Source organism: Oryza brachyantha, chromosome 12 (genome assembly GCF_000231095.2).
Source record: "Oryza brachyantha chromosome 12, ObraRS2, whole genome shotgun sequence".
Classification (NCBI taxonomy): domain Eukaryota; kingdom Viridiplantae; phylum Streptophyta; class Magnoliopsida; order Poales; family Poaceae; genus Oryza; species Oryza brachyantha.
The window spans coordinates 3,797,733-3,823,825 of NC_023174.2; the positions used below are offsets into that span (position 1 = coordinate 3,797,733).

Genomic DNA, 26,093 nt, shown 5'->3' on the forward strand with positions numbered 1-26,093 from the left:
TCGGCAGTGACGCTTGGCGGCTCCGGCGAGCGGAGGCGACGAGGTGGCCGCACTGGGTCGCCGCGGTCTGGGCCCATAAGGCCAAAACAATGGGGATGACCGATGAAGGACCTAGCAGTATGTTTTAAGGAAAAAGTACGTCAAAGTTCCCTCATCTTATCATCGAGTTACAGAATCGTTCTCAAACCCTAAAACCAGATACAGGACATCTCTGAACTTACAAAACTATTCACTTTAGGTCCTTCGGTGGTTTTGAATCCGGTTTTGTTTGACGTGACAGTCGAGTCAGCGTGGGACCCACGTGGGCCCCACATATCATGATGCCACGGCATCACTCTCTCCCTCCCCCCTCTCTCTCTCTCACTTTTCTCCTCTAGCCAAGCCAGCCGACGGATGGGGAGGAGGTCGCAGGGGGCGAGGCGGGAGAGGAGGAGGTCCGACGGCCAGCGACAAGGCGGTGGCTGCGATGCGGGAGTAGGTCGCCGTGCCTGGGCGCGCCGACGGGCAGAGACACCGGTACTTTGAGCGCGCTCCACCACACGGAGATGCCTTTGACAGGGAGGTAGCAAGGTTCTAAATAGCGGGCTAAGCTGGTTAGCGGTTGGACTCTCCAATGGCTAAGATCAGCTATAGCGGGCTATAGCCATAGCTAAGGTATTTAGCGGATTTAAAAAATATTTGAAAAAAGTTCAAAAGATTGACAGAATTTTGGTTAAAAATTAACACATTTCTTCTCTAATTAGTTCACCACAAATTCATAGTTGATAATTTCATACAGGGAGTTCATAATTCATAGGATGAGAGATTGACTAGGTTTTTAGTAGGACTGATTCCTGGTGGGCCCAAAAATTGATGTCCAAATTTTGCCACCCAAAATTTTAGCAGCTAAATGAAGCTAAATGAAATCTATTTTAGCGGCTATCTCCGACTAAACACAACTATTAGTGGCAACTAAATTTTAGCGGGAATACTCAATTAGCTTAGCTGTTTCCCTCTCCAGCAGCTATCTCCGGCTATAGCGGCAGCTATAGCCGGAGATTTAAAACCATGGGAGGTAGTAACCGAGGCTCCTTGTGTTCGTCAAGACCAAGGATGGCTTCTGTTCTGTGTAGTTGAGGAAGCCACGATCCTGTATCCCGATGTACACCGGCGTGACGAAGACGGCGAATCCGGGGAGACACAGAGCGATCGAACTTTGTTGCCGAAGCTGGAGCTGGAGTAATCTTGCGCGGGAAGAGAATTTTTTATGTCTTTGCATATTTTTTCTTTCAGTTGAGTAGTTGCATTGGATGCTGTCTACATGTTGTAGAGTAGACTGAAGAATGGGAGTTTGATTCGGTCTGCATTTTTACTGTTTCTTCATGTAGTTGTTGTGACCGAGCTTGAGATGTGATCTCACGTTGTATTCGGTCTAATTTGCATGCAACTAACTATTTGTGTGAAGGAGAATAAGAGGAAGAAAAATAAGAAAAGGCTGCACGGCATTACGCAGCGCAAAACTTCTCTCTCGCTCTTGTTATGTTTCTCAGAATATTATTGCTGTTCGTTAGTTTATTGTTTCTTCAGAATAATTCAGAATATCATCTGAATTTCTTCAGGTTCAGACTTTAGCCAAAGATTGAGTGATTGAGAGGGATTTTTGCTGACATGCGCTGCACAGCGAGCTGCGAAGGCAGCGAGAGTGACCGCTGAGAGAACACGACGACTCCGTTGGCGCCGGCGTGGAGCGACGCCAGAAGCTGCTACGGCGTGCACGAGTCGACGGCGGTGAACGCCTCTAGATACAGCAGGTTGGTGTCGTTTCTGGTGGCTTTGGCCGACGTGGTGAAGCTCGTCAGGTCGCCAGTGGAGCACTCACCGGTGACCGGGTTGTACGGGTGGGCGGTGCATGCGCAACGCGACCCCGGCTGACGGCCAGACCAGAACCGGCCGCTGTGACGTATCGGCAGCGGCGCACCTGCTGCTGGTTGACCGTGCCACACGTGCCGGACTGGCATGGCACGGTGCTGTGCGTCGCCGCCGACGGGCACGTCGACCAGACGAGCGTGTCGAAGACGGCGGCGATGGCGGCCGGAGGAGAACCCTCTCCTCTAGTCCTCCCGAGGAGCACAACCGGCAGGGGAGGAGTGCTGGTGCGGTGGGCGCGCCGATGTTTGGCGAGGGAGGAGCGTGGGGCGGGGAGGTCCGAGGCGAGAGGACGGACGAGGCGGTGGGTGATGTCACCGAGAAGAAAGGAGTATAGGAAGAAGAAAGGGAGAAGGAGAGAAGGGTAACATGTGGGTCCCACAGAGATCATCAATTGTTTGTTATTATTTTCTGGTGTAACGGAAAGTGGGCCCCATATGATGATGACCGGAGCCACGTGGGCGCCATCAAATGTTTTCTTTTTATTTTTTAGATCGAATTTCCACGTATGCGCCACGTCAATGTTACGTAGGATGATGACTTAGTCAAAGAAGCCACGTTAGTCAAAACCGGGGACAAAACCATTAAGGGACCTCGTTTTCACCGGTTTTAGAAGTTGAAGAACGTGTTATATCTGGTTTTCCGGTTCAGGGACGATTCTGTAACCGAGTGACAAGATAAGGGACCTTAAGTGTATTTTTTCCATGTTTTAAACCAAAACAGATATGCTACGGAAAAAAACTTTTAATGTTGACAATGGTACCTAAGAATACCATATTGCTAATTTTCATAATTTGAACATACATTTAACAAACTTTTTCCAATTCAAAAAAGAGGACAAAAGAAGATGCAGGAAGTTATTAGAAAACAATTCCACTCAAATCTACCCATGCCACTCATTCTTCTCTTGTTCATGTCACCCAGGGCCTACAGTTCAGTCACACAAGCTAGCCCTACGCTCTTTTTTCATGCCTAGCGCTGCTCAACTAAGAGAGTCCTGCTAAACTCTGAATAGTGTACAAACTTGATTTACTCATTGGACAATTTCAAAGGCTGAAATCATTTGCATCAAATCAGACGGTCCATGTTCCATCTACTTTCTTTCTATTTAACAGCTCCCAAAATCACACGCACTTTCCATCTATTCTCCCTACACCAAATTTAATACATTAAATATCGGTCAAATATAGATCTAAAATTCAACGTGTTATAAAATGCGACAAGGAGTATTACAAATACCACCATGTTAGATCTCGGTCAAATCTTCATCTAATCGTTCGTCATTTTCAATGTTTTTATGAAAACATAGAATATTATACACCATTCTTATAGTCCATTTACTAATAATGAATCAAATTCATAAATAAATAATTTGTTATATCTATATATGTCAACACGAATAATCAACCTTGGACCGCTAAATCAATGACGCTAAATAAAAATAAATCGGATATTAATTAAATGATGTATCATTTAAATGTGTATATATAATCTAATATTTATATGTACGTTCGAAATGACAATATTAAATAACGAGAGATATTTTTCACACGGTGGTATTTGTAATACTCACTCAGTGTTTATATATACACACACACGAATGAATCAATAGTGTCAAATAAAAAAGAAACGAGTATAAAATAATTTTTTTAATATATACATACGTATATGTGTTGACGCTGAAAATAATAATTAACGGTTACATATGTAGGCCTGGGAATCAATCTTAGACCATTCTACCTAATTCTCAGAAATACTGGGCGTGCCAGTCAGTTTGATCCTGTAATTGACAAGATATGACATGGGAAAACAGTGAACCCCGAAATCACTATCGGCCGGATAGCCGATACCGTTCCATGACTCTAGACGATAGTCTAAACGATCGACTTTACAGGAATTTCGTGGTTATAATTGTAAATATGCCCAATCGGCTTAGTCAGAAGCAAAATAAACACTGAACAACCCAACAAACCAATTAACCTTAAAAGATCGGATCAAATCAGGACAGTCTTAAGATTAATCAGCCGATCGGACCATTGTAGAATTTATCGCACGTGGGATTGACAGCCGATACAAGACTAGACACATAATTGAATATAAACTAGGATGCTACGCTAATTATTAACATAAAACAATAATGACTAATAACATGCATATTCATACCAGACCTAGAAGATCGAACCTAATTGAGACAGTACAGATCTAGGCACATCCACACATGGTATCAGCCGATTATTATGGCATGCAAATAACGACGTAGCAAAGCAGCGTAATCCATCAACTAACCCATTAAACTCAGCTGATCGGATGGACTTCTATGGACAGATCAAACAAAATATACATAGATCAGACTTAACCGAGACAGTACATAGTTTCGCATGATATAACCATAGAAACATGAAAATCAGGGAGTTTAACCAACATTATCAAGATAATGCTGGCTAGAACTCCAGCGATAAGCCTCTAAAAATCCCTGATCCAATCTGACAACGTAGATGCAGCAAACCAGATTGATCGGACTAAACCGAGACAGAACCAGGCGCTATTACTATTTCAAACTAGAACAACACTACCAGATTGAAAAGAAGGATTCATAGAGACTTGAACGAGCACTGTTACTATTTCAAGCTAAAATAGATCAATATAGCAATAGGACTCAACCTGCCAATCAACCAAGCAGAAGATCGGACTTAACCGAGACAGTTCTGTCTTAGTTGATCGACGGGTTTTAACGAACTAGAACTTATATTGCGAAGCTGACAAACCCAGCGCCGAAAGCTCCAGCAAGTCGAAGGTTTGAGGTGATGCGCCAAGTTAGATTGATCTGGAGATATATTACAAGGACCCTGGGCACTTATATTTATAGCACCGAGAAATAGCTAACCGGATAAAAATTCACTACTACCTAACTTTACACGGTCCAGACTCTAATTAAATAACAGAATCTAAACAAACTTTGAGATAAATCCTAATTAATCTACATGGACCCACAGTTAAATACCGAACCTATCTCCAAGCTTTGGGCCCAGTCGGACTCCCATCCTTGTTCGATCTGGATTGTATCGGCTACCACCACATCGCACCCAGCTTTCCTGCCTCCAGCCGATTCGAGCCTTCCTATCTGATTCGGTCTTCAATCGTGTCTCAATACATAACGACTATTTGCCAAAATCTGGCGTTAACAATATTATTCAAATTATAACCGTGTGTGCGTCAGGTTAACTCATGGGTAATTGTGGGAGCTATTTTTTTGACATAGTAGTATTTGTACTACTCTGTCCATTTTTTTTAGGCACCGTTAAATTTCGGACCTATGGTTGACTGTTTGTATTTTTAAAATTTTATTGCAAATATACAATATCATAAGTCATTCAAAAAATAAATAAACAACTTGTTTGGGTCCAAATTAAATTATTTATTTAATATATATGCACATGTATTGTCTAATCTATCCTATAGTGATAAAATATATTAGAAACTTTGTATATGTCATGCATAGACAAAATCTCTGTATATATTAGATACTTTCTATAAAATATAAACTTGTACAATATATAGCTCCTATAATTATGGTATATACATACATACACGCAAGATTTACCACTAATTGTATATAAGATTTTTTATTCCTATTAGATTATTATAAAAGAATGTTAGTCATGGGGATTGCACAAATTTGCCTAAATACTTCATTTTCATGAATTAGAAAATAGATCCTAATTACATTGTATTAAGGATCGATGCGCGCTCGAGAACTTTTCGCTCGTGAAAAAGAACGTTATTCACGGGAATTGCAAAATTACCACTCGTGCCCGAGAACTTTTCAATTGAACCACGGTTTGATACATAAACGTATAACATTATTGACGTCAAGATGTGATTTGATGACGTGTCACACACGAAGGACTATGAGTCACTTCTTAGAACGGTCCAGCGCATGACCTAAACTCTTAGATTGCGCGAGTGTGCCAGTCAATTTGATCCTGCAACTGACAAGATAAAGAATTGGCTATCGAGCCGAGTAGGTAACAAAAAAATCCCGCCGATCGGATGTTGATGTAGTAGTATTTAGCCGATAGGCTAATCGATTGGCCATTGAAGGCTTGGATCGGCTGAGAATTCGATACATAAACTCAAGTAGTTAAATAAACAATGAATCCTTTGCTACGATCGGCCAAAATTAATTAACATGTAATCCTCGTAAGCCGATGCAACGCAAAATAATTACCAATCTAAATAAATGAAGCCGATTGGTATAAAAATAATACAGTAGACGATCGGCAACTCTATTGATGTAAGTATGATAAGCATGTAGATTGGCAAAGATCATTGGCTATAAACGACTGACAAACGACCAAGATCTATAACATATTTAGCCTAGATTGCTAAGAGTAATCATAGAAGATCGGACCAAACCGAGACAGTTCAAGATTATGCCTAGCAATGTCAGGATATATACTAAACAGATCTAGATCTAGGTTGCTATTAAGCTGATGAGCTAATGTTTGATAGTTTATCAGCTAGTACTCCGATATTACAATGAGCAAGATATATTGATATGATATAAACTATTTGATGGATGCAATCTAATAGATCGAACTGAACTGAGACAGTATCAAATTGATATGTCAAATAGCAAATATCAAACCAATTAAATCACCCAAAATGGTCGACCAGATCAACCTAGGATACAAAAGTAACCTAAGTTGAAACTGATACGATAACTAGCAATCGCGCAACTAAACTAGAAGATTGGACTGAACCGAGACAGTTCTAATATAGCCGATACGATTACTGTGGCCGGCATAACGTAGGACTTGCCCCTCCACCGAAGATTGATACAATGTAGCCCCACGTCAGGTGCCAAGTTCCGCCAGAGTTAAAACCTCGGGAAGGAGGGTGGCGATGTGCCGAAAATAATTGATCAATGTTATGAGAAGTAGATGATTTACAATGACCCCGAGTATACATATTTATACCCTCGGTGGATAGTAGTCCACGTTGGACACGACATACGATTCCTAATAGATAAAAAGAAATAACAAACAAGTCCCGATCGGACTCTAACTCCCTTAGAGATAAAGGAAAAATCCTAAACTAACTCTAACCACTAAATAAAATTAAATTACACGGACTCTATCTATTCCTGAATCTATCTGCACGATTTCCAGGACCAATCGGACTCCTTTTCCGTTCGAGTCAAACTCCATCAGTTGTGTCTGAATTGTATTCCAATTGCTACTTTTCCGATTGCCCTGTTTTCTATCCGATTCAGTCATTAATCTCGTTTTAGTCTTCAACGGTAATTTCCCAAATTCTGGTGTTAACAAACGTGTGCAATTCTTTAATCACAAGTACTATCTTGGTTCAGTGGGCACCGTTCCCCTCTTCTATCCAAAAATTAATGACCTCTAGTCTCTTGGATAGAAAAGAGGGATGATGACCAGTGAGCCAAGGTAGAACTTGTGATTAAACAATTACATACGTTATACATATATGTATAAAAACCGCGGGTTAATCGAACAGTTATCAGACGCGAGTGACAATTTTGCATAAAACCCCTTGCCGGCAAGGGGCCAAACTAAAAAAATTCACCCCGCGCCGCCATCGCCTTCACTGCGTCCGTCGTGCCATATGCCACGTAGTCTTTCCGTTCTCCTAAAAGGCAGCATGAGGTTAGATTTATGATTTTTCAAAATGAAAAAACAATTTTTTGAATTATTTAATAAGTAAAATTAAAAATCCAAAAATTTCGACGCATAGCCATGCATGGGAAGCATTGTGCGGTGCGCATGAGTGAGTGTGCATTGACCGAGGAGGAAGAAGGTGGCCTACAGGCTATGCTTACAAGGTTGGGTCGCCTTGGCTAGGGCAGGGCAGCCCCGGCCCGAGGGGAGGGAATAGAGGTGGGAAGGGAAGGGGAGTTGATCTTGGGCATGGGCAGGAAAAAGAGAGGTATTGATCCAAGAAGATTGAAATCCTTTTTATTTTCTAGTAGGTCTAGAATCGAATTTTTGTGGGAATTGTCCGATTTGCAATGTAAAAGGGTGAAATTTCAAATAGTTCTTTTGTACTAGGTTTTTGAGGGGGCAAGGAAGGGATATTCAAAATGTGAAACATATATATTAGATAGGTTGACTTGGGGCTTCAAGGTGTGGTTGGAATTGAGATTTATTCCCAGACATAACCTAATTACATGCAAAGAACCAAAGTTTTTTAAAATAATTTTTTAATTAAAGTAAGGTTTTTCGCCCGAGCGACAACCGGTAAGTTACACTATGTGAGCGAGTAAAAGATCCTCTAGCCACCTTCTTGAAAAGTACACATGCATTAGTCAGCAATTCCTCTTAACCGAGCTTCTGAAGTGCTTCCTTCGGTTTTTAATAATTAATTTTTTATGTCTTAAATCTTTTTAATAAATAATGTTATTACTGACCTTCTTGATAAATATTTTTACCATCTAAACATTTTGCTCACGCTATCCAGCCTAGCATGAGAAGACTGCATTGCCACGCTGAGTAGCTACCATGACAGTGGTTTTTGTTGCGCTAGTGGTGGTGGTGTAACAATCTTTTTGCCACGCGAGGAGGGGTGGCGTGGTCAAAAAGATTTAGACGATGAAAATTTTAGTGTGAGAGATTTAGTAATAAAATTTTTATTAAAAACATTTTAAAAAATTAAAATTCTAGATGTCATTGACTTTTTTACGTATGTTCTTTCATCCATGTCATTCAAGTGTGTTTTATGTAAATACATAAGAATATGAGTCATGCTTAAAGTACTAATAATACAAAAACAAATCATAGTAAAATAAAAAAATAATTACGTAGCTTTTTAACATTATAATTAGTTAATCATGTGGTAAAAGTCAATAACATCAACCATTAAAAACAGAAGGGAGCATTACTCAGAATTCTAAAGGTTGAAATTGGTGGCTCTGCAGTCTGCACTGCCGCTATGTCCTCGTCCACGGCGATGTTGCAACTCAAGAAACATAACATGATCATATGAGCATCCAGCGTATCAATGCATGCAGGCATGCCTAGAATTTTGACATTTTGGTCCTTTTAAAAAAATTATTTTATAAATAGTCTCTTGAAAAAACTTATTTCACAAATAGACCTTTTTGACCACGCCAACGTCATTGACGCCGTCCTCCAAGTGATAATGTTATGTCCATGTGGCGGGAGAACGTCGTCAATGTCATTGGCGTTGTCCTATACAACGACGGTCCATTTACGTAATAAGTTTTTTCAGGGGTCTATTTATAAAATAAGTTTTTTAAAAGGACCAAAATATCAAAATTGCAGGCAGGCATGCCGCATGCGGCTTGATTGTTCTTTGAAGGCATTGTGTGTTTACGCAAATGGCATGCTATACCATTGTTCATTTTCATAAATATTTTAAGCATGCACGTCCGTGGATACTACAGTAACGTTCTTCAAGTGAGATGGCCTGGTTTCAGAGCTCACGCTACATAGGCAGACTATACTTAATTAATTCTTGGAAGTTTAGTCCAGTTAACTTCTTCAACAGCTCTACAAATAATAATATAAAAGGATCGTCCCAATTCCAATATGCTGCACCAATCTGCCAATCCAAATAGCTGTACATGAATTGCTTATCAGCAGACAGTAATGTTAGCAAAACTGAGGCACAAAGAAGACACGGAATTTTAACATAAAAATCCTTGTGGGAAAAAAAGCATGATCACCGTCATACATAACCACTATTAGAAGATGATTATAACACGGAGGAATACAACGGACCGTCATACGCTTCCTATGCAACTTATAAGAGATACATGAAGAGGAAATTTAAGAGTACTAGTAGAAAAAGACTACGAGTCTTATTATGAAACTCTGAATAATACTACTAGAAAAAACAGAGTCATATTAGGAAATTAATAACACTAGTATGATTCCCGTGCTAACGCTACGATATAATTAATAATACAAATAAGATATTATAGATTCTTTTAAATGCAATCACATATAAATCAAATATTCTGGAGTTGTCCTATGAACAATCTACATCTGTTGTGCAGCAATGCAAGGATGCATTCTTCCCTGATATGGATCATTCAGACTTCCATGAGATCATACGGCAAAATTGCTTTTTATGCAGTTTGAAGTAGAGCTCCATGGCACTGCAGGCACTGGTGGATCCAGAAAAAAATTTTAGGAGAAGCTAAACGAAAGAGAATTGTTTGTAGGCCCTCCTTCTCTTCAGTAATATCAGAAATTTTGTTGCGGGGCTAAGCAGGGACTTGAATGATGCAGAGGGGCTAGGGGGCTTCCCCGGTGGTGGATCCGCCACTGACTGCAGGCCAAAGAGAAGATGGTGGCAAAGCTGTTACTTTTATTTAATTTTTTAGTTTTTCAGTTGCTCCCAAAATAGATCATTTGGAAGATCAGATGGCAGCATGAATTAGCCGATGGAAGCACATAGTTAATCATATTTTGTTCAGTTGGAGATGTTTATGTGTATGATGGCGGCGCGGTGGAGCGGTGCTCGGCGGCGGGGTACGTAGTAGGCCGGTGGAGCACTCGATGGCGTGGGCAGCGCCGAAGAACGTCGCGGCGGTGGGGTCGACGTGGGCGACGACGACACCTGATTCGGTGCGTGGACAGAACGCTCTCCTCGTGCGTGGATAAATCGATCGATCGATCTCTCTTTGGGCGCGTTCAATTCTAAAGTGATGGTAGGAGTGATGCCAACCCGTGCACGTAAAACGAGAAATACGATTAGTAGATAATTAATTAGTATTAACTATTATAAATTTGACAAATGAATTAATATGATTTTTTTAAACAACTTTCATATAAACTTTTTTACCTAACTATGTATCATTTAATCGTTTGAAATGCGTGCGCGTGGAAATTAAGATAGGCATTAGCTGGTGAGCCCTTGCCAACGTAGCCTTTGGATCTTGCCTGTGGGCCTATGGACAAAATTGTCCACAAGCCTAGAAAAATTGTATCAATAAAATTATAGTAAATATGTAATAGATAGAAATATATAAAGCGGTATCAAATAGACTACTTAGCCGTGCTAATGATATATTATGGACTGTATGCAGATTGAGGGATAAAAAAGTTAAAGCAAATGAATTTGGTGGTAAATACTCTAAATTCTCATTCAAATATATAACACATTGTAATTTAGATCATACCTCTAACAAGTAAAAGACTTGGACAACCATATCACAAATGCCCGTAGATAAAGCACCAGGATCTGATGGCTTCACCGTAAACATATACTGATCATTTTGGAATACAATAAAAGAAGATCACGGCTTTCTCAAGCCTAAGATGCAACAATACGGGGATCATGAATAAGGTTGAGGTCGTCCTAATCCCAAAGACACAAGGAGAAGACAAAGTATCCAATTACTGACCCATAAGCTTGGTACATGGAGTACCTAAAAATCTAAAATCATGTCCAAAGTACTAACCCTCCGGTTGTAATGAAATCATTTCGCAAGCACAAAGTGCATTCATCAAACGCCGAAGCCTTATTGTATGTTGGTGGCTTGGCATGGAAATTCCACCGAACAAACAACCCAATGTTTCTCCTAAAGCTAGTTATTACAAAAGCCTTTGATTCTATGAGAGATGGGACTACATGGCGAGGCTCATGAGAAGGAAAGGCTTCCCACACCAAGGTGGAGAGGTTGGGTTACAAGCATCCTGACTTTGTGCTCTTTGAGAATCCTACCAGACAGGGTATCAGGACAATCAGTCATGCATAAATGTGGCCTACGACAAGACGACCTGCTATCAGTATTGCTTTTCATAATAGCAATAGACCCACTACAGGCCATTTCTAAATGCAGCCAGGGAACATGGAAGGCTAACCAAACTAGCTAAAAGGGTGAAATGCTAGTTTGAGGACCTCTCTATATGCTGACAATATAGCGATTTCCTAAACCCAATGGAGCAAGATGATAGAATTTGAAGTGAAACTATCACGTACCATCTTTGGTGAAGCGACTAGAGTTAAAACAAATATGTACGAAAGCCATGCTGCGCCAATCCACTGTATCAACATTGACCTTTCGGTGGTACTATAAGCGTTCCCTGCAAAGATAAAAGATTTCTGGATTAAATATCTAGGCTTACCTCCTCCACAGCAAGGCTAAGGTAAGTACATTTTCAGGCAGCCACAAAACTAGCACATTGGCATGGCAAATTAAATCACGAGGATGCGTTTGGTTCGTGGACGAGATGGGTTGGGTTGGATATATCCCTGGATTGTGAGTTGGTTTTATTTTTCTGTTAGGTTAAATGGATGAGTTAAACCCTGTTTTTTGTTTGGTGGAAGGATGAGATATGATGGGTTGGATCTGTTTTTTATTTGGTCGAAGGAATGAGATGAGAACCTCTCATATCCAAAATAAAATATTGAATACTAGGATTAATATATAAATAACCTAAAGTAATTAGATGTATATTATTTATACAAGTAATATATTTTAAATAAATTTAATAAATAAATAGACACTCCCTTTGTGCGTCATGGTCGTCCTAAGATAGATTCGTCCTACCGTTTTGGTGGGATTAGTTAGACCTGGATCTGAGAGAAATTTTCCTCTCGTCAATTTAACCCATCCTACCCATCCAGCAACCAAACATGGTTAGGGATGGGTTAGTTTTATCGCAACTCATCCCATCCCTGAAACCAAACACATCCGAACATGTCTGGCATAATAGCATTGGTTAAATTGGTTCTCATGGCGCCACCGATGACCCATCTACCACCTCATAGCTTTACAAACACCATAAAGCATCATCAGTTCAATTAACAAAATCTGTCGAAAGTTCTTGTGGGGGCAGGATGGAACCAAATGTAAGCCGGAAAAATGCGATACAAATTGGAAAAGATGCTGTAGGCCTAAAGAGTTCAGCTAGGTGGGCTTGTAATTCATAATCTAGTGCTGTTCACAAAAGCACTAAGGCTACCGTGGTTGTGGTACTCTTGGAGATTCCTCAAACCATAGGCTGTTATGGAGATTCATTGGGATGAAACAAGCAGAAAACTTTTTGCAGCAGCAACCACAATCACCTAAAGTAATGGAGAAATAGTATGTTTCTAGATGAGAGTGCTGGCATGCCACCATGGAACCAAGTGTCTGTATAGCAACAAGGTGACAGCATGCCACATGATATGAGGTGATCATAGATGGAAGGTGGAGACGTGATCTCAACATAGACAGAATCACAAGGAGCAGCCAGTTTGTTGATTTGTGAACGTATGGAAGAAAATTTGAAGATGTGGTTATAGTGGAAGAACAATGAAAGACATCAGTACATGGAATGGAACAACGTCGAGACAATAGTTTGTAGGATCAGCCTACGTCTCTGAACTAAATACCTTCAAGACTATCATTTGGATGCCGCAGGGTCCGCCCAAGTGAAAATTCTTTGTGTGGCTTGCGATCTAGAACGGATTGTGGACAGCACACCGTCATACACCTCTTCACTAAGTTTACTGGTACCAGGTTTTCGACTGGAAGGTTCTCAATGGAAAAGGCAACAATGTACCCTAAATAACCACAAATACTTAGTTCCCTAATATTATTGTGTGGCTCAAGGGACCACTGACGAGTGACGACCTAAATAAATTTCGGGTGGCACAAAAGAATCCTAATTATTTTACATAATGTCTTACGGTAACAATCCATAACGATACGCCAGAATTGAAACAAATCCAACGACGATGGGGAGGAAGGCACATAGAAGCTTGACCATCCTCATCTCCTTGGCGTGTCTCGCTTGGTTCGTCAGGAATTCCTCGGCCTGTCTCTCCTTGTCCATCAACAAACCATCGATAATACCTGCGATACAACTCAGGTCAATTAGGACACTCCCAGATAATTAGAAATTCCCACGGCAGTATTAGAGAGGATGCAGGCACGACAATCATGTGTATACTAGCAGTCTAGCACAAGATGTTATCTACACAATATAAAAGGTCTATTATAAGTGAACCATCTGTGATGCTGTGTCCAGGATGTCCAGTGTGCTAGTAAAATTCAAGGATCTTTTTACAGTGCACCCAAGTTATTATGAACCCTCAATCCAATACTAATCCAATGGCTAATAATTATCTTAACTCGTAGGAGGTAAGAATTATTTAATATCATTAAATGACAATTAAAGCCAATTATTGCCTACTTATGAGGAATGAAAGGAAGTTTCCTTGTTTAATTTTATGAAATTCAAAATATAGTGAAAAAATAAATTCAGTTAATTAAACTAATGACTTTCATAACTCATTTTCATGATTTTGAATACATTTTAATATGATATGTGATGAACTTTTATATTGTTTGTCTTCGGTTAAAATATTTAAAATATTTTTAAAATGTGTTCAATCTCCATTTACATATCGACAACATATGACTTACTTTATATATATATATATATATATATATATATATATATATATCTTCATAATATTTTTTTGTATATTGATTACAAGAACAATGTACATTGGTACTTTCCTTTGTTGGTTAATGTATTTATGGCAGGAAAGAAAATGTTTTTTGAAAAAATAATCTATCAAAATTGAATGGCTAGGATTTGTCATAGTTCTCTTACCTCTCTAGAGGTAAGATGGAGCACCCTAAAACATCTCAAAATTCAATCGTAGTTAATTAATTGGACTGGCTTATCCAAAAAGCTAGTTGGCCCAAAAAGCCAACTAGCTATTAGCTTAAATTTAGAGACGTTGTACAAGAGAAGTAGATGAAATCATCAAGCTAATCGTAATTATCCATATCTCTATTTGTTCCGGTGGACATCAATTTACTACGCTAAAATTTAGTCTACCAATCATAATTATCAAGTGGACACCAATTAGCAATTATATGAGTATGGACGACGACAAACAAAAGGCAAAATTTGCTACAAGCCATAAAAAAACATGTAATTAGCCAGCGGACACCGTAAGATCACGAATTTGTTGCAAGACACCACAAAAATATGGTAATTAGCTATAGGGCACTCCGGCCATTTTATTATTATTTTTGGAGTCAAAAAATTTAAAAATGACGAGATTGCCTTCAGTAGCCAACCCGTTAAGCGCCCTCGCCGCAGCTGGGTCGCCGTCGTCGCCGCCTGCTCACTTGCCCTATAGGCTAGAGTTCGGGCGTGGTGCGGCGCCGAGACCGATTGGGTCTGGTTCAACCGAACCTAGTCAGTATAACGGGTTGGCCACTGAGGGCAATCTCGTTATTTTTAAAATTTTTTACTCCAAAAATAATAAAAAATTGACCAGAGTGCCCTATAGCTAGTTATTATATTTTTGTGGTGCCTTGCAGCAAATTCATGATCTTACAGTGTCCACTGGTTAATTACGCGTTTTTTTATGCCCTGTAACAAATTTTGCCCAAACAAAAATACTCTCAATAGAACACCTACTTTCGGAAACTATATATGTTTTGCACAAAATTTATGATGGATACATATTAGATGAGACAAAACATAAGAGCATAGAACCAAAATAAATTGTTTAAGGTATTAGCTTTAATTCGTCGCTATGGATATATATAGACACCAAAACATAATAGCAGAGTACCAAAATAAAATTTATAGGAAGAGAGTGCGTTGACAGAAGTACAAACCAAAGAGTAATGTTTACCTCTAGATTTGGAAGAGCACGCAATATTAGTCTCCAACTTGGAGGCCTTGTACGACACATACCACCTTCTTCTTATGTGCATTTCAGGTGCATATCCATGGATTTGCTGGATATGGCTGATCTTGTCCCATTCAGAGGAAGAGGGCCCCATTGATATGTCACTAAGTAGTGGTAAAGTACAGTCCAGCACCAAACTCCTTGGCTTTACATCTTGCAGGTATCCTGGGAGTGTTTTCATGCTGTAGTCCGTTAGAAAGAGGGTTTGCAGTGCAGGGATGCCCTCCAATACCGTTAGTTTTGGGCAGTAAACAATGTTAAGAATTCGGAGTTTTGGCATACTTGTGATGCCCTCCATGCTGGGGTTGTCTTGGACATCTAGATCGACAACTGATGACAAATTCTTTAAAGACTTGAGGTTCTGGACCTTGTAAAGTTTGAGAAATTTCAAAGACTTTGCATGTGAGGCAAGGCCAAGAGGAAGTTCTCGCAATTTGCATCTGCTTAGTACAAGCTTCTCCAAGAGAGGCATGGCCTGCATTGTGTCCTCCCACACCCACTCCTCCCATTCCAGCATTCCTGTAAACTCTAGGAACTCCAGTTTGGGAAACGGAACAGCTGCTTGAGAATGGTTGTGGTAATTACCATGGTGTTGCTCAATGCTCTTGATGGTTGGGGCACTATTGATCGTTAGGAACTTCAAACAGGGGAAGTGAAGCAGGCCATCAGGGAGTTTGGTGCAGTAAGCCAGGCCTTCCAACCACACACTCCTCAATTTATCAAACTTCGCAGCTGCTTTCCATGCCATCCACCTTGGGAGCCGTTGACCAGAATATCCTCTGATGGTAAGTACTTCCAACGAGTGTGGAGGGCACAGCTCATCAAAAACCTCCTCAATCCGTCTCTGCTCATCCATAGAAATGTCTCCTTCCTCTCTCAACAATCCATCATCTCCCAGCTGATTGTCTTTGCAATTTAAATTCAATAAGGTTAGATGCTTCTTGGTACCAAGCTTGGCCTTTGCAGCAAAAGAGCCACAAGATACATTCTCCAAACCAACCAGGGAGAGACTCCAAAGATCAGAAAGAGGTCCCAGCTCCTGCAAACTACACCACTCTTCTTTTGATGAAGTGCTACACATCTGAGCTGGAAACGAGAATACTGTCCTCAAATTTGTAAGCTCACTAAAGCCCCTAGGTATACTGTTTATGCTTGTTCTGAAAAGGTTAACACATCTTAGCCGCTCTAGTTTTATAATGCTACCAGGAAGTTCTTCTATTTCTTCACAGTTTGAGATCCCAATGTACTCCAAGAATTTCATCTTGCCAATGTCATCTGGTAGCCTACTTATCTGAGTGTAATCAAATATCAGGAACCTCAAGTTCTTCAACTGGCACAGAGAATCAATGGAAATAATATGCTGCACTTTTGTTACCTGTAGTACCCTTAGGCTTGAGAATGTGCTGCATAAATCACTCAGATTCAAATTGCCATTATCCCTTCCGTATAAATGCAATGTTCTCACTGAGTCTTGTTTTTGGAAATTACGGCAATTTGATATATTCTGTACGCACAACCAACGGTATCTCTTTGAATCAAGATCGGTGTCTTTAAGTCGTCCCACATGAGAGGCCAGAGCTTCATCACTAGCCACATGCTGACAAAATGAGCGAACCACGTCATGCATGATCCAGTCAGTGCTCAGCCCCTTCTGTATAAGATTCCTCATCATTAACTCGTTGTAATACTCCTTTCCAAGCTCTTCTCGTTCATTTGAATTACCATTGACAAAACCTTCACTAATCCACAGCTGAATTATCGAATTTCTACTAGGGCAACTATGTGTAGGGAACAGTGAGAAATATAGAAGGCATTGTTTCAAACAAGGGGCTAGGTCATCATAGCTTAAATATATTGCATGGTTTATATCATCGGGCAATCCATCCACCGACCATGAAGGACTTGTTAGTACTTTTCCCCACTCAATTTCATTTATTTCTTTGTGGATCAAAATCCCTGCAATTGCTTTAATAGCTACCGGCAAACCACCACATCTTTCTAAAATTCCAAAGCCAATGCTCTTTAGATTCTCAATCACAAGCTCATCTTTGTCAGCTGACACAACCTGCAAGCAGTTGAAGCCCATGATGTTAATAGATCGTTAGTATCGTTGCTTATCTACTGTTTTGTAACTTTTCGCATTTGCCAAACCAAGAGTGCGTAGCTATTATTGTATTTAATTAACATTTCTGTGTTTTTGGTTTATGTTTAGAGATTTGCTCTAGTACAACAAAAAGTACCTTAAGGTACTATTATATCCCAGTACCAAATTATTTCTGATCGTTGGATCTAACAATATCCATACTGCTCAGCTTGATCAAATGGTGGGAAATAATTTAATATCATGAGGTACCGGTACCTCAAGATACTTTTCGTTAGATCAGAGCTAATCTCTTATGTTTAACTACAACAATGTTACACCCGGAGTTTTATCCTAAGCCTTAATTCCTAAAAGAAATTCATAAATAATAATTGACTTAATTAACTCAGGAAAAATCCCTCTAAAAGAAATTAATTTAATTAAAATCGAGGTTCGCAAATTGATTAACTAGATTTCAACTCAAATTGAAGAGGTATAAAATTTAGCCAAATTAATTTAAAACTCGGCAAAAGTGGGTCTTTCCTTTTCTTCTCTTTTTCTTTCTTTTTCCCTCCTTCCCAAATTGGGCCGAAGTCCAATTTGCCTCCCTTCTTTTTCTTTCTTTTCCTTTCTTTCTTTTCCTCCCCTCCTTCCCAGGCCAGCCCAGCCGAGCCGCCCTTCTCCCATGCGCGCGTGCCCCGCCTGGGCCGCCAGCCGCCTCGGCCCATCTCCTTCACCGCCGCTCGACCCAACTCCACCCGCACCCGCGCACCAAGTCTACCGCCACCTCCCTCCTCCCTTGCGCCACTGACAGGCGGGGCCCGCCTGTCAGCGACCGCACCCCCGTCGCGCCGGCCGCGCCCGAGTCCGCCTCCGCCTCGAGTCGCCGCACCGCCGCGTCATGGCTGAACCCGCCGCCGCCTTTTCCACGCCGTGGCCGGTACGACCTCTAACCACCGCCTCCGTCCTAGTCGGTGCTCCTTCCCCATAAAATCCCCGCCGCCTCGCGCCGCTGCTCATCTTTTTTCTCCTCCGCCACCGAGCCGCCGCGCCCCGTCGTCTCGCCGCGGACGTGCGATCTCGCCCTCCGTCACCCGTCGTCGCCGTCCAGTCGCGTCGTCGTCTCCACCTCGACGTCGCCAACCCTCCGCCGGCCTTCACCGCCGCCGGTGGGCACCTCAGCGCCCTTCGCCGCCCCTCTGTCCCCTTTGCCGCCACGTCCGACCCCTTCGCTGCCACATCCGATCCCGCCGTCGGACGTCGTTCATCGCTGTCCATCCGCGTCACCCCCGCCGCCTCGACGTCGCCGACCCTCCGCCGCTTTCGCCTCCGCCGGTGAGCGACCCCACTCCCCTCTCCCTCATCATCCTTCTCTTCGGTCGCCACCGCTGGCCCGTGCGCCGTCGCCGCGCGTGTGCGTTGCCGGTTGCCGTCGCCGCGCATGTGCGTCACCGGTCGCCGCCGCCGCGCCGGCCGGCCGCCATCCCCACCGCCACGTGGTCGCCGTGTCGTCGCCGCCGGCACCGTTGCTGCCTCCCGTCGTCGCGCGTCGTCGCTCGCCACGCCGCCGCGGTACGTCGCGCTCGTCGTCGCCGCGTCGTTGTGCCGTCGCCGTGCGTCGCCGCTGTCGCCGCCCATCGGTCGCCGCCGTCGGCCGAGCGTCCTTCCCCCGCTCCCCTGCTCTCTCTCTCTGACCGACGGGTCCCACCCACCGGCCACATCCCCTCACCCCTCTCTCTCCCGACCGACGGGTCCCACCCTACAGCCGCCGGTTGCCCCTCCCCCTCTCTCCTCCCTGCGGGACCCACTTGCCAGCCGCTGCCCTCCCCTTCCTCTCTCTCCCTCCCCTTAGGCCCGCGTGTACTAAAAAATTTTTTAAGCCATACCGCCTGCACCATTGCATGATAACATGGCACAAATTCTACCTACATTGTAAAAGATGCATCGAGTGTTTGTTTAGTACTTTTCGATGAAATAACCCCCGCAAGAGTGAATATATACCTAGAAGTTGATTTCTTAGTATATAAACACCCTGCGAAGTCAACATTTGAATAGCGTAGAATTTTAAGCTTATCAAATTTTTTGTATGTGAGCATGTAATGCTTAGTTCCATGCGAATCACGCAATACTTTCTTCACTGTCTTCTAGTGATCCACGCCTGGTATAGACAGATACCTGCCAAGCATTCGGTTACAAATGCCAAGTTTGATAGCGTACAAACTTGAGCGTACATTAAGCTTCTTTTTCTTCTAATTCGTTTCTACTATGTTGGAATGAACCAAATTTATTCCGTTTCATTATTGGAGTAAGTGATGTAGAGCATTTGGTCATGTTATATCTTTTCAACACTCTGAAAATATATGATTTCTGATATAACCCTAGTTCTGATCCCACCATCGACCGATGTTGATCTCCAAGGATTCTAACTCTAGTTCAACCATGTCACATTATATCCCAACCATCCAGACCTCGGTTCCTCCGTAAACCTACTCATAGTCCTTAGTCCTCACCATTGACCAAAGTTGATCTCAAATCACATGCACACGTAGAGACAGACCAACTGTTTTTAGGCACAAATATCACAACCTGACCCACACTAGTCAAACACACTTACACCAACACCTTAAATATTTCTAGACCAATTTCTATTAGTAAATCAATTTGTATGCCAATTATTCATCACAAAATATTAATCAAAATATTAATCATGACAATGATCTTACATACTAGACTGGCCGTAGGACGAGGCAAGACCTTTACCCAAGCCAAACTGTACATGCTATTAACTCTATCTGTGTACACGCATACTGTACATGAATAGGCGGGTGGTGTTGATACCCCTAATCAGTATTACCGACAGTAGCCAATTAATCCTCCGTAGCCACGCCAATCTACCTCATAAGTCCTTTGATCTGTCCTAGGGAATTCACATTGCTTCACAAATGTTTCTCAAGTACTTTCTTCCATCATGCTATCATACTGAGAGGCTGTGGAGGGCTCCACAAAAAAATCATGGATGTATCAGATAGATGCACCTATTACGTGTAGCCCATAACTCTATACTTAGTGTATACACAATGTGTATCAAAAGTGGTTCTTATAACACTATAAGACTACTTTATCATTGTGGAATGGGGTATTAGTGAGTGAAATAGGATGGGCTACCTTTAACTATTAGGACCACCCATATAGATTAAAATATATTATCTTTCCGCTCTCTTCTTTCTTGTGAGAGAGCTAGGATTATTGGATGTGATTTATGGGTCCTACCTTATGTCCATTGCTATCTTTATATATTGTGCAAATTGAAATAGCAAAAGACCACCTATGCGGATCTCATTTATATGGACCAAGTAGTCCATATACATTGGTGATGCTCTTAGATAGGTACAACTAAATGTAGAGTCTCATAGGAGCTTATCCAAACATGAAAAATTTTTAGGTACATCAAATAGATGTACTTAATATGTGTAGCCCTGATGCTATGCATGGATGAGAACCACTAAACATATATTCTAATAATACTTATAACCCTATATGTCCTCCGAAAGCTCCAGTAACTTGATCTGGGTGGTTTCCACCATAGTGCTTTTCCCCCGAGTGATATTTATAAACACAACAGTTACTAAATTTCAAGGGTATAGAAGGGATCGGGTAAGTTTCAGGGGTATAGAAGGGATCGTGAGAGTTTTCAGGGGTATACAGGGAATTTACCCTATGGTAAACTTCGGGTACAAAAGGTTTTACACCATAGGTCCAAATTTGATAGTTGGACGGCCATAACCTAGTAAATGTCTCCTTGTGTGTGGCAAAAAAATGTACCCTCAGAAGGCCTCACTTTTTTTACACAAAAGAAGTATAAAATACAACTAGATGGTTGTTGTAGTTAAACATAAACCAAAATACAATAGAAATGCTAAATTTAATAATAGCCGAGCACTCTTGGTTTGGTTACCTTCTAGCTTAGTTCAATAAAGAGACAGTATGCTTTGAACATTTTTCAGACTAAAACAGTTCAATAAAACAGTGGTAAGCAACAGTACCAACAATCTATTAACATCATGGGCTTCAACTGCTTGCAGGTTGTCTCAGCTGGCAAAGATGAATATGTGATTGAGAATCTAAAGAGTACTGGCTTTGGAATTTTAGAAAGGTGTGGTGGTTTACCGGTAGCTATTAAAGCGATTGCAGGGATTTTGATCCACAAAGAAATAAATGAAATTGAGTGGGGAAAAGTACTAACAAGTCCTTCATGGTCAGTGGAAGGAATGCCCGATGAGATAAATCATGCAATATATTTAAGCTATGATGACCTAGCCCCTTGTTTGAAACAATGCCTTCTGTATTTCTCACTCTTCCCTACACATAGTTGCCCTAGTAGAAATTCGATAATTCAGCTGTGGATTAGTGAAGGTTTTGTCAATGGTAATTCAAATGAACGAGAAGAGCTTGGAAAGGAGTATTACAACGAGTTAATGATGAGGAATCTTATACAGAAGGGGCTGAGCACTGACTGGATCATGCATGACGTGGTTCGCTCATTTTGTCAGCATGTGGCTAGTGATGAAGCTCTGGCCTCTCATGTGGGACGACTTAAAGACACCGATCTTGATTCAAAGAGATACCGTTGGTTGTGCGTACAGAATATATCAAATTGCCGTAATTTCCAAAAACAAGACTCAGTGAGAACATTGCATTTATACGGAAGGGATAATGGCAATTTGAATCTGAGTGATTTATGCAGCACATTCTCAAGCCTAAGGGTACTACAGGTAACAAAAGTGCAGCATATTATTTCCATTGATTCTCTGTGCCAGTTGAAGAACTTGAGGTTCCTGATATTTGATTACACTCAGATAAGTAGGCTACCAGATGACATTGGCAAGATGAAATTCTTGGAGTACATTGGGATCTCAAACTGTGAAGAAATAGAAGAACTTCCTGGTAGCATTATAAAACTAGAGCGGCTAAGATGTGTTAACCTTTTCAGAACAAGCATAAACAGTATACCTAGGGGCTTTAGTGAGCTTACAAATTTGAGGACAGTATTCTCGTTTCCAGCTCAGATGTGTAGCACTTCATCAAAAGAAGAGTGGTGTAGTTTGCAGGAGCTGGGACCTCTTTCTGATCTCAGGATGCTCGGACTGGTTGGTTTGTTGAATGTATCTTCTGGCTCTTTAGCTGCAAAGGCCAAGCTTGGTACCAAGAAGCACCTAACCATATTGGATTTAACTTGCAGTGACGGATTGCTGAGAGAGGAAGGAGACATTTCTATGGATGAGCAGAGACGGATTGAGGAGGTTTTTGATGAGCTGTGCCCTCCACACTCATTGGAAGAACTTTTCATCAGAGGATATTCTGGTCAACGGCTCCCAAGGTGGATGGCATCGAAAGCATCGGTGAAGTTTGATAAATTGATGAATGTGTGGTTGGAAGGCCTGGCATGCTGCACCAGACTCCCTGATGGCCTGTTTCACTTCCCCTGTTTGAAGATCCTAACGATCAAAAGTGCCCCAGCCATCAAGCGCATTGAGCAACACAATGGTTACCACAACCATTCTCAAGCAGCTGTTCCGTTTCCCAAACTGGAGTTCCTAGAGTTTACAGGAATGCTGGAATGGGAGGAGTGGGTGTGGGAGGACACAACGCAGGCCATGCCTCTCTTGGAGAAGCTTGTACTAGAAAGATGCAAATTGCGAGAACTTCCTCTTGGCCTTGCCTCACATGCAAGGGCTTTGAAATTTCTGAAATTTCACAAGGTCCAGAACCTCAAGTCTATACAGAATTTGTCTTCAGTTGTCGATCTTGATGTGCAAGACAACCCCAGCATGGAGAGCATCACAAGTCTTCCAAAACTCCAAATTCTTAACATTGTTTACTGCCCAAAACTAACGGTATTGGAGGGCATACCTGCACTGCAAACCCTCTTTCTGACGGACTACATCATGAAAACACTCCCAGGATACCTACAAGATGTAAAGCCAAGGAGTTTGGTGCTGGACTGTACTTTACCACTACTTAGTGACATATCAATGGGGCCCTCTTCCTCTGAATGGGACAAGATCAGCCATATCCAGCAAATCCATGGATATGCACCTGAAATGCACATAAGAAGAAGGTGGTATGTGTCGTACAAGGCTTCCAAGTTGGACACAAATATTGCGTGCTCTTCCAAATCTAGAGGTGAACATTACTCCTTGGTTTTGTACTTCTGTCAACGTACTCTCTTCTTGTACATTTTATTTTGGTACTCTGCTATTATGTTTTGGCGTCTATATATATCAATAGCGACGAATTGAAGCTAATAGCTTAAACATTTTATTTTGGTTCTCTGCTCTTATGTTTTGTCTCATCGAATATATATCCATCATAAATTTTGTGCAAAGCATATATAGTTAACGAAAGTAGGTGTTCCATTGAGAGTATTTTTGTTTGTCAAGGTCAATACTCATATAACTGCTAATTGGTGTTCACTTGATAATTATGATTAGTAGACCCGGAACAAATAGTGATATGGATAAAACGGTTCAGATGCAAGGCGAAGCATGATGTCTACTTGTCTTGTACAACATGTCTAAATTTAAGCTAGTAGCTAGTTGGCTTTTTGGATGAGCCAGTCCAATTAATTAGAGATTTATTTCAGTCCAACAAAAAATACATCGAGGTAACAAGTCATTTCTGATCGTTGGATCTAATCATGCACATCCTACTCAACTAGATACAATGATGAAAAACGATTTGGTATCTCGAGGTACCGGTACCCCGAGGTATTTTTTGTTGGACCGGAGCAAATCTCAATTAATTAACTAGGATTGAATTTTACTAGCACACTGAACATCCTGGACTCAGCATCAGAGATGGTTCACTCCTAATAGACCCGTTGTATTGTGTAGATAACATCTTATGCTAGACTGCTACTACGTAGTATACACATCATTGTCCGTGCCTGCATCCTCTCTAATACTACCGTGAAAATTTTTAATTATCGCAGGTATTATCGATGGTTTGTTGATGGACAATGAGAAACGCTCCAAGGAGTTGCAGGATTTGTTGGCGAACCAAGCGAGACACGCGAAGGAGATGAGGATGGTCAAGCTTCTGTGTGCCTTCCTCACCATCGTCGTTGGATTTGTTTGCATTCTGGCGTATCGTTATGGATTTTTACTGTAAGACATTCTGTAAAATAGGTGCTCCCTACATTTCAAAATATAAGACTTTTTAGTGTTACCTAAACTCATATGAATACTAATAAAATCTAGATGCATATACATAGTATATGTATTAATCAATAAATAAATCTAAGTAAGGTTAGAAAATCTTATAATATAAAACAAATGTAGTAAGATTTTTTACGCTACTCTAGATTCGTTTAGTTCATTCGTGGGACCTTGAGCCTCACAATAATATTAGAGAAAGAAGCATTTATGGTTATTTAGAGCACACTGTTCCATTTCGGATTCACAAACTTTTAATCAAAAACATGGTACCAATAAGATTACAAAATTGTATCCCAGGAGCTGCTAAGTGCTCAATGACTTCACTTTTACTTTAGGCACTCTTCGGTTTGGAGGAATTTTACAGGAATTTTGGAGGAATTGAACTGTTTTCTCTGAAATTCCTGTAAAATTCCTATGATCCAAAGAAGCCCTATAAAGAAAGCAAGATGATTGTCTAATTCATTGATAAAAGACAGAAAATTTACAAAGGGGTGCCTAAAGGCCTTTGTTTTTCTAAGCTCTATTCTCCTAAGCTTAGGAATTCAGTTCATTAGCTTCCGCTAGGCACCAAACTTGTGTTTCCTCTTTCATCTAGTCTAATATCACTGGCAGTGTAGTTGTGATACTCTAGAAGACCCCCGCATTGCGCTCTTTCCATATCTCCCATGATATCAGCAAGATCATGGTGTGAGGTTTCTTCGGTATCCCCGGTGTACTAGCTATCATAGTCCACCATTAATTCTTCCATTATTTCACAGTAATCCATAAGGTTGATTAGCATATCGTAATACATCCATGTTTCCATCCCACTCCAAATTCTCCTTGAGAGTCTATACATAGTGAAGTGTTGTATGATTGTCTCTTGACATGAGCAGCATAGTGGTCATATTCTCGGATTTGGCCATCCTCGCTCTTCCAAGCTAGCAGTCCATTGTCCACAATTTTGTTCTACTGCCTCCGTTTCATAATAAAAAATATTTGACTTTTTTGGTTACAACGTTTTGACCATTCGTCTTATTTAAAAATTTAGTATAAATATAAAAAAAAACAAGTCGTGCTTAAAATTCTTTTGATAATAAAGTAAGTCACATGCAAAATAAATGATATTTCCATAATTTTTTGAATAAGACAAATGGTCAAACATTACAAGCAAAGAAGTTAAACATCTTACGTTATGAAACGGAAGG

The 26,093-nt window shown here is 41.1% G+C and overlaps 2 protein-coding genes across 2 annotated transcripts; one reads left to right on the forward strand and one right to left on the reverse strand.

Moving 5' to 3' along the window:
- Positions 1 to 13,574: 13,574 nt before the first annotated feature.
- On the reverse strand, positions 13,575 to 17,695 carry LOC102705029 (putative disease resistance protein At3g14460). The gene is made up of 3 exons (XM_040529374.1): positions 17,502 to 17,695; positions 15,553 to 17,387; positions 13,575 to 13,744 (listed from the first exon to the last, which is right to left on the reverse strand). Exons 1-3 carry the CDS (start codon positions 17,693 to 17,695, stop codon positions 13,575 to 13,577), a joined length of 2,199 nt encoding a protein of 732 aa, XP_040385308.1.
- A 4,055-nt stretch (positions 17,696 to 21,750) lies between these two features.
- LOC102705304 (putative disease resistance protein At3g14460) lies at positions 21,751 to 23,668 on the forward strand. The gene is made up of 3 exons (XM_040529375.1): positions 21,751 to 21,944; positions 22,059 to 23,583; positions 23,651 to 23,668. Exons 1-3 carry the CDS (start codon positions 21,751 to 21,753, stop codon positions 23,666 to 23,668), a joined length of 1,737 nt encoding a protein of 578 aa, XP_040385309.1.
- The last annotated feature ends 2,425 nt before the right edge of the window (positions 23,669 to 26,093 follow it).

Coding starts and splice junctions, on each gene's coding strand:
- LOC102705029 (XM_040529374.1), bottom strand. CDS start 17,695: ATGGGCTTCAACTGCTTGCAGGTTGTGTCAGCTGACAAAGATGAGCTT. Junction 17,388..17,501: donor GTACTAACAAGTCCTTCATG/GTCGGTGGATGG, acceptor CCCTACACATAG/TTGCCCTAGTAGAAATTCGA. Junction 13,745..15,552: donor GTGCTCTTCCAAATCTAGAG/GTAAACATTACT, acceptor GTTGTATCGCAG/GTATTATCGATGGTTTGTTG.
- LOC102705304 (XM_040529375.1), top strand. CDS start 21,751: ATGGGCTTCAACTGCTTGCAGGTTGTCTCAGCTGGCAAAGATGAATAT. Junction 21,945..22,058: donor GTACTAACAAGTCCTTCATG/GTCAGTGGAAGG, acceptor CCCTACACATAG/TTGCCCTAGTAGAAATTCGA.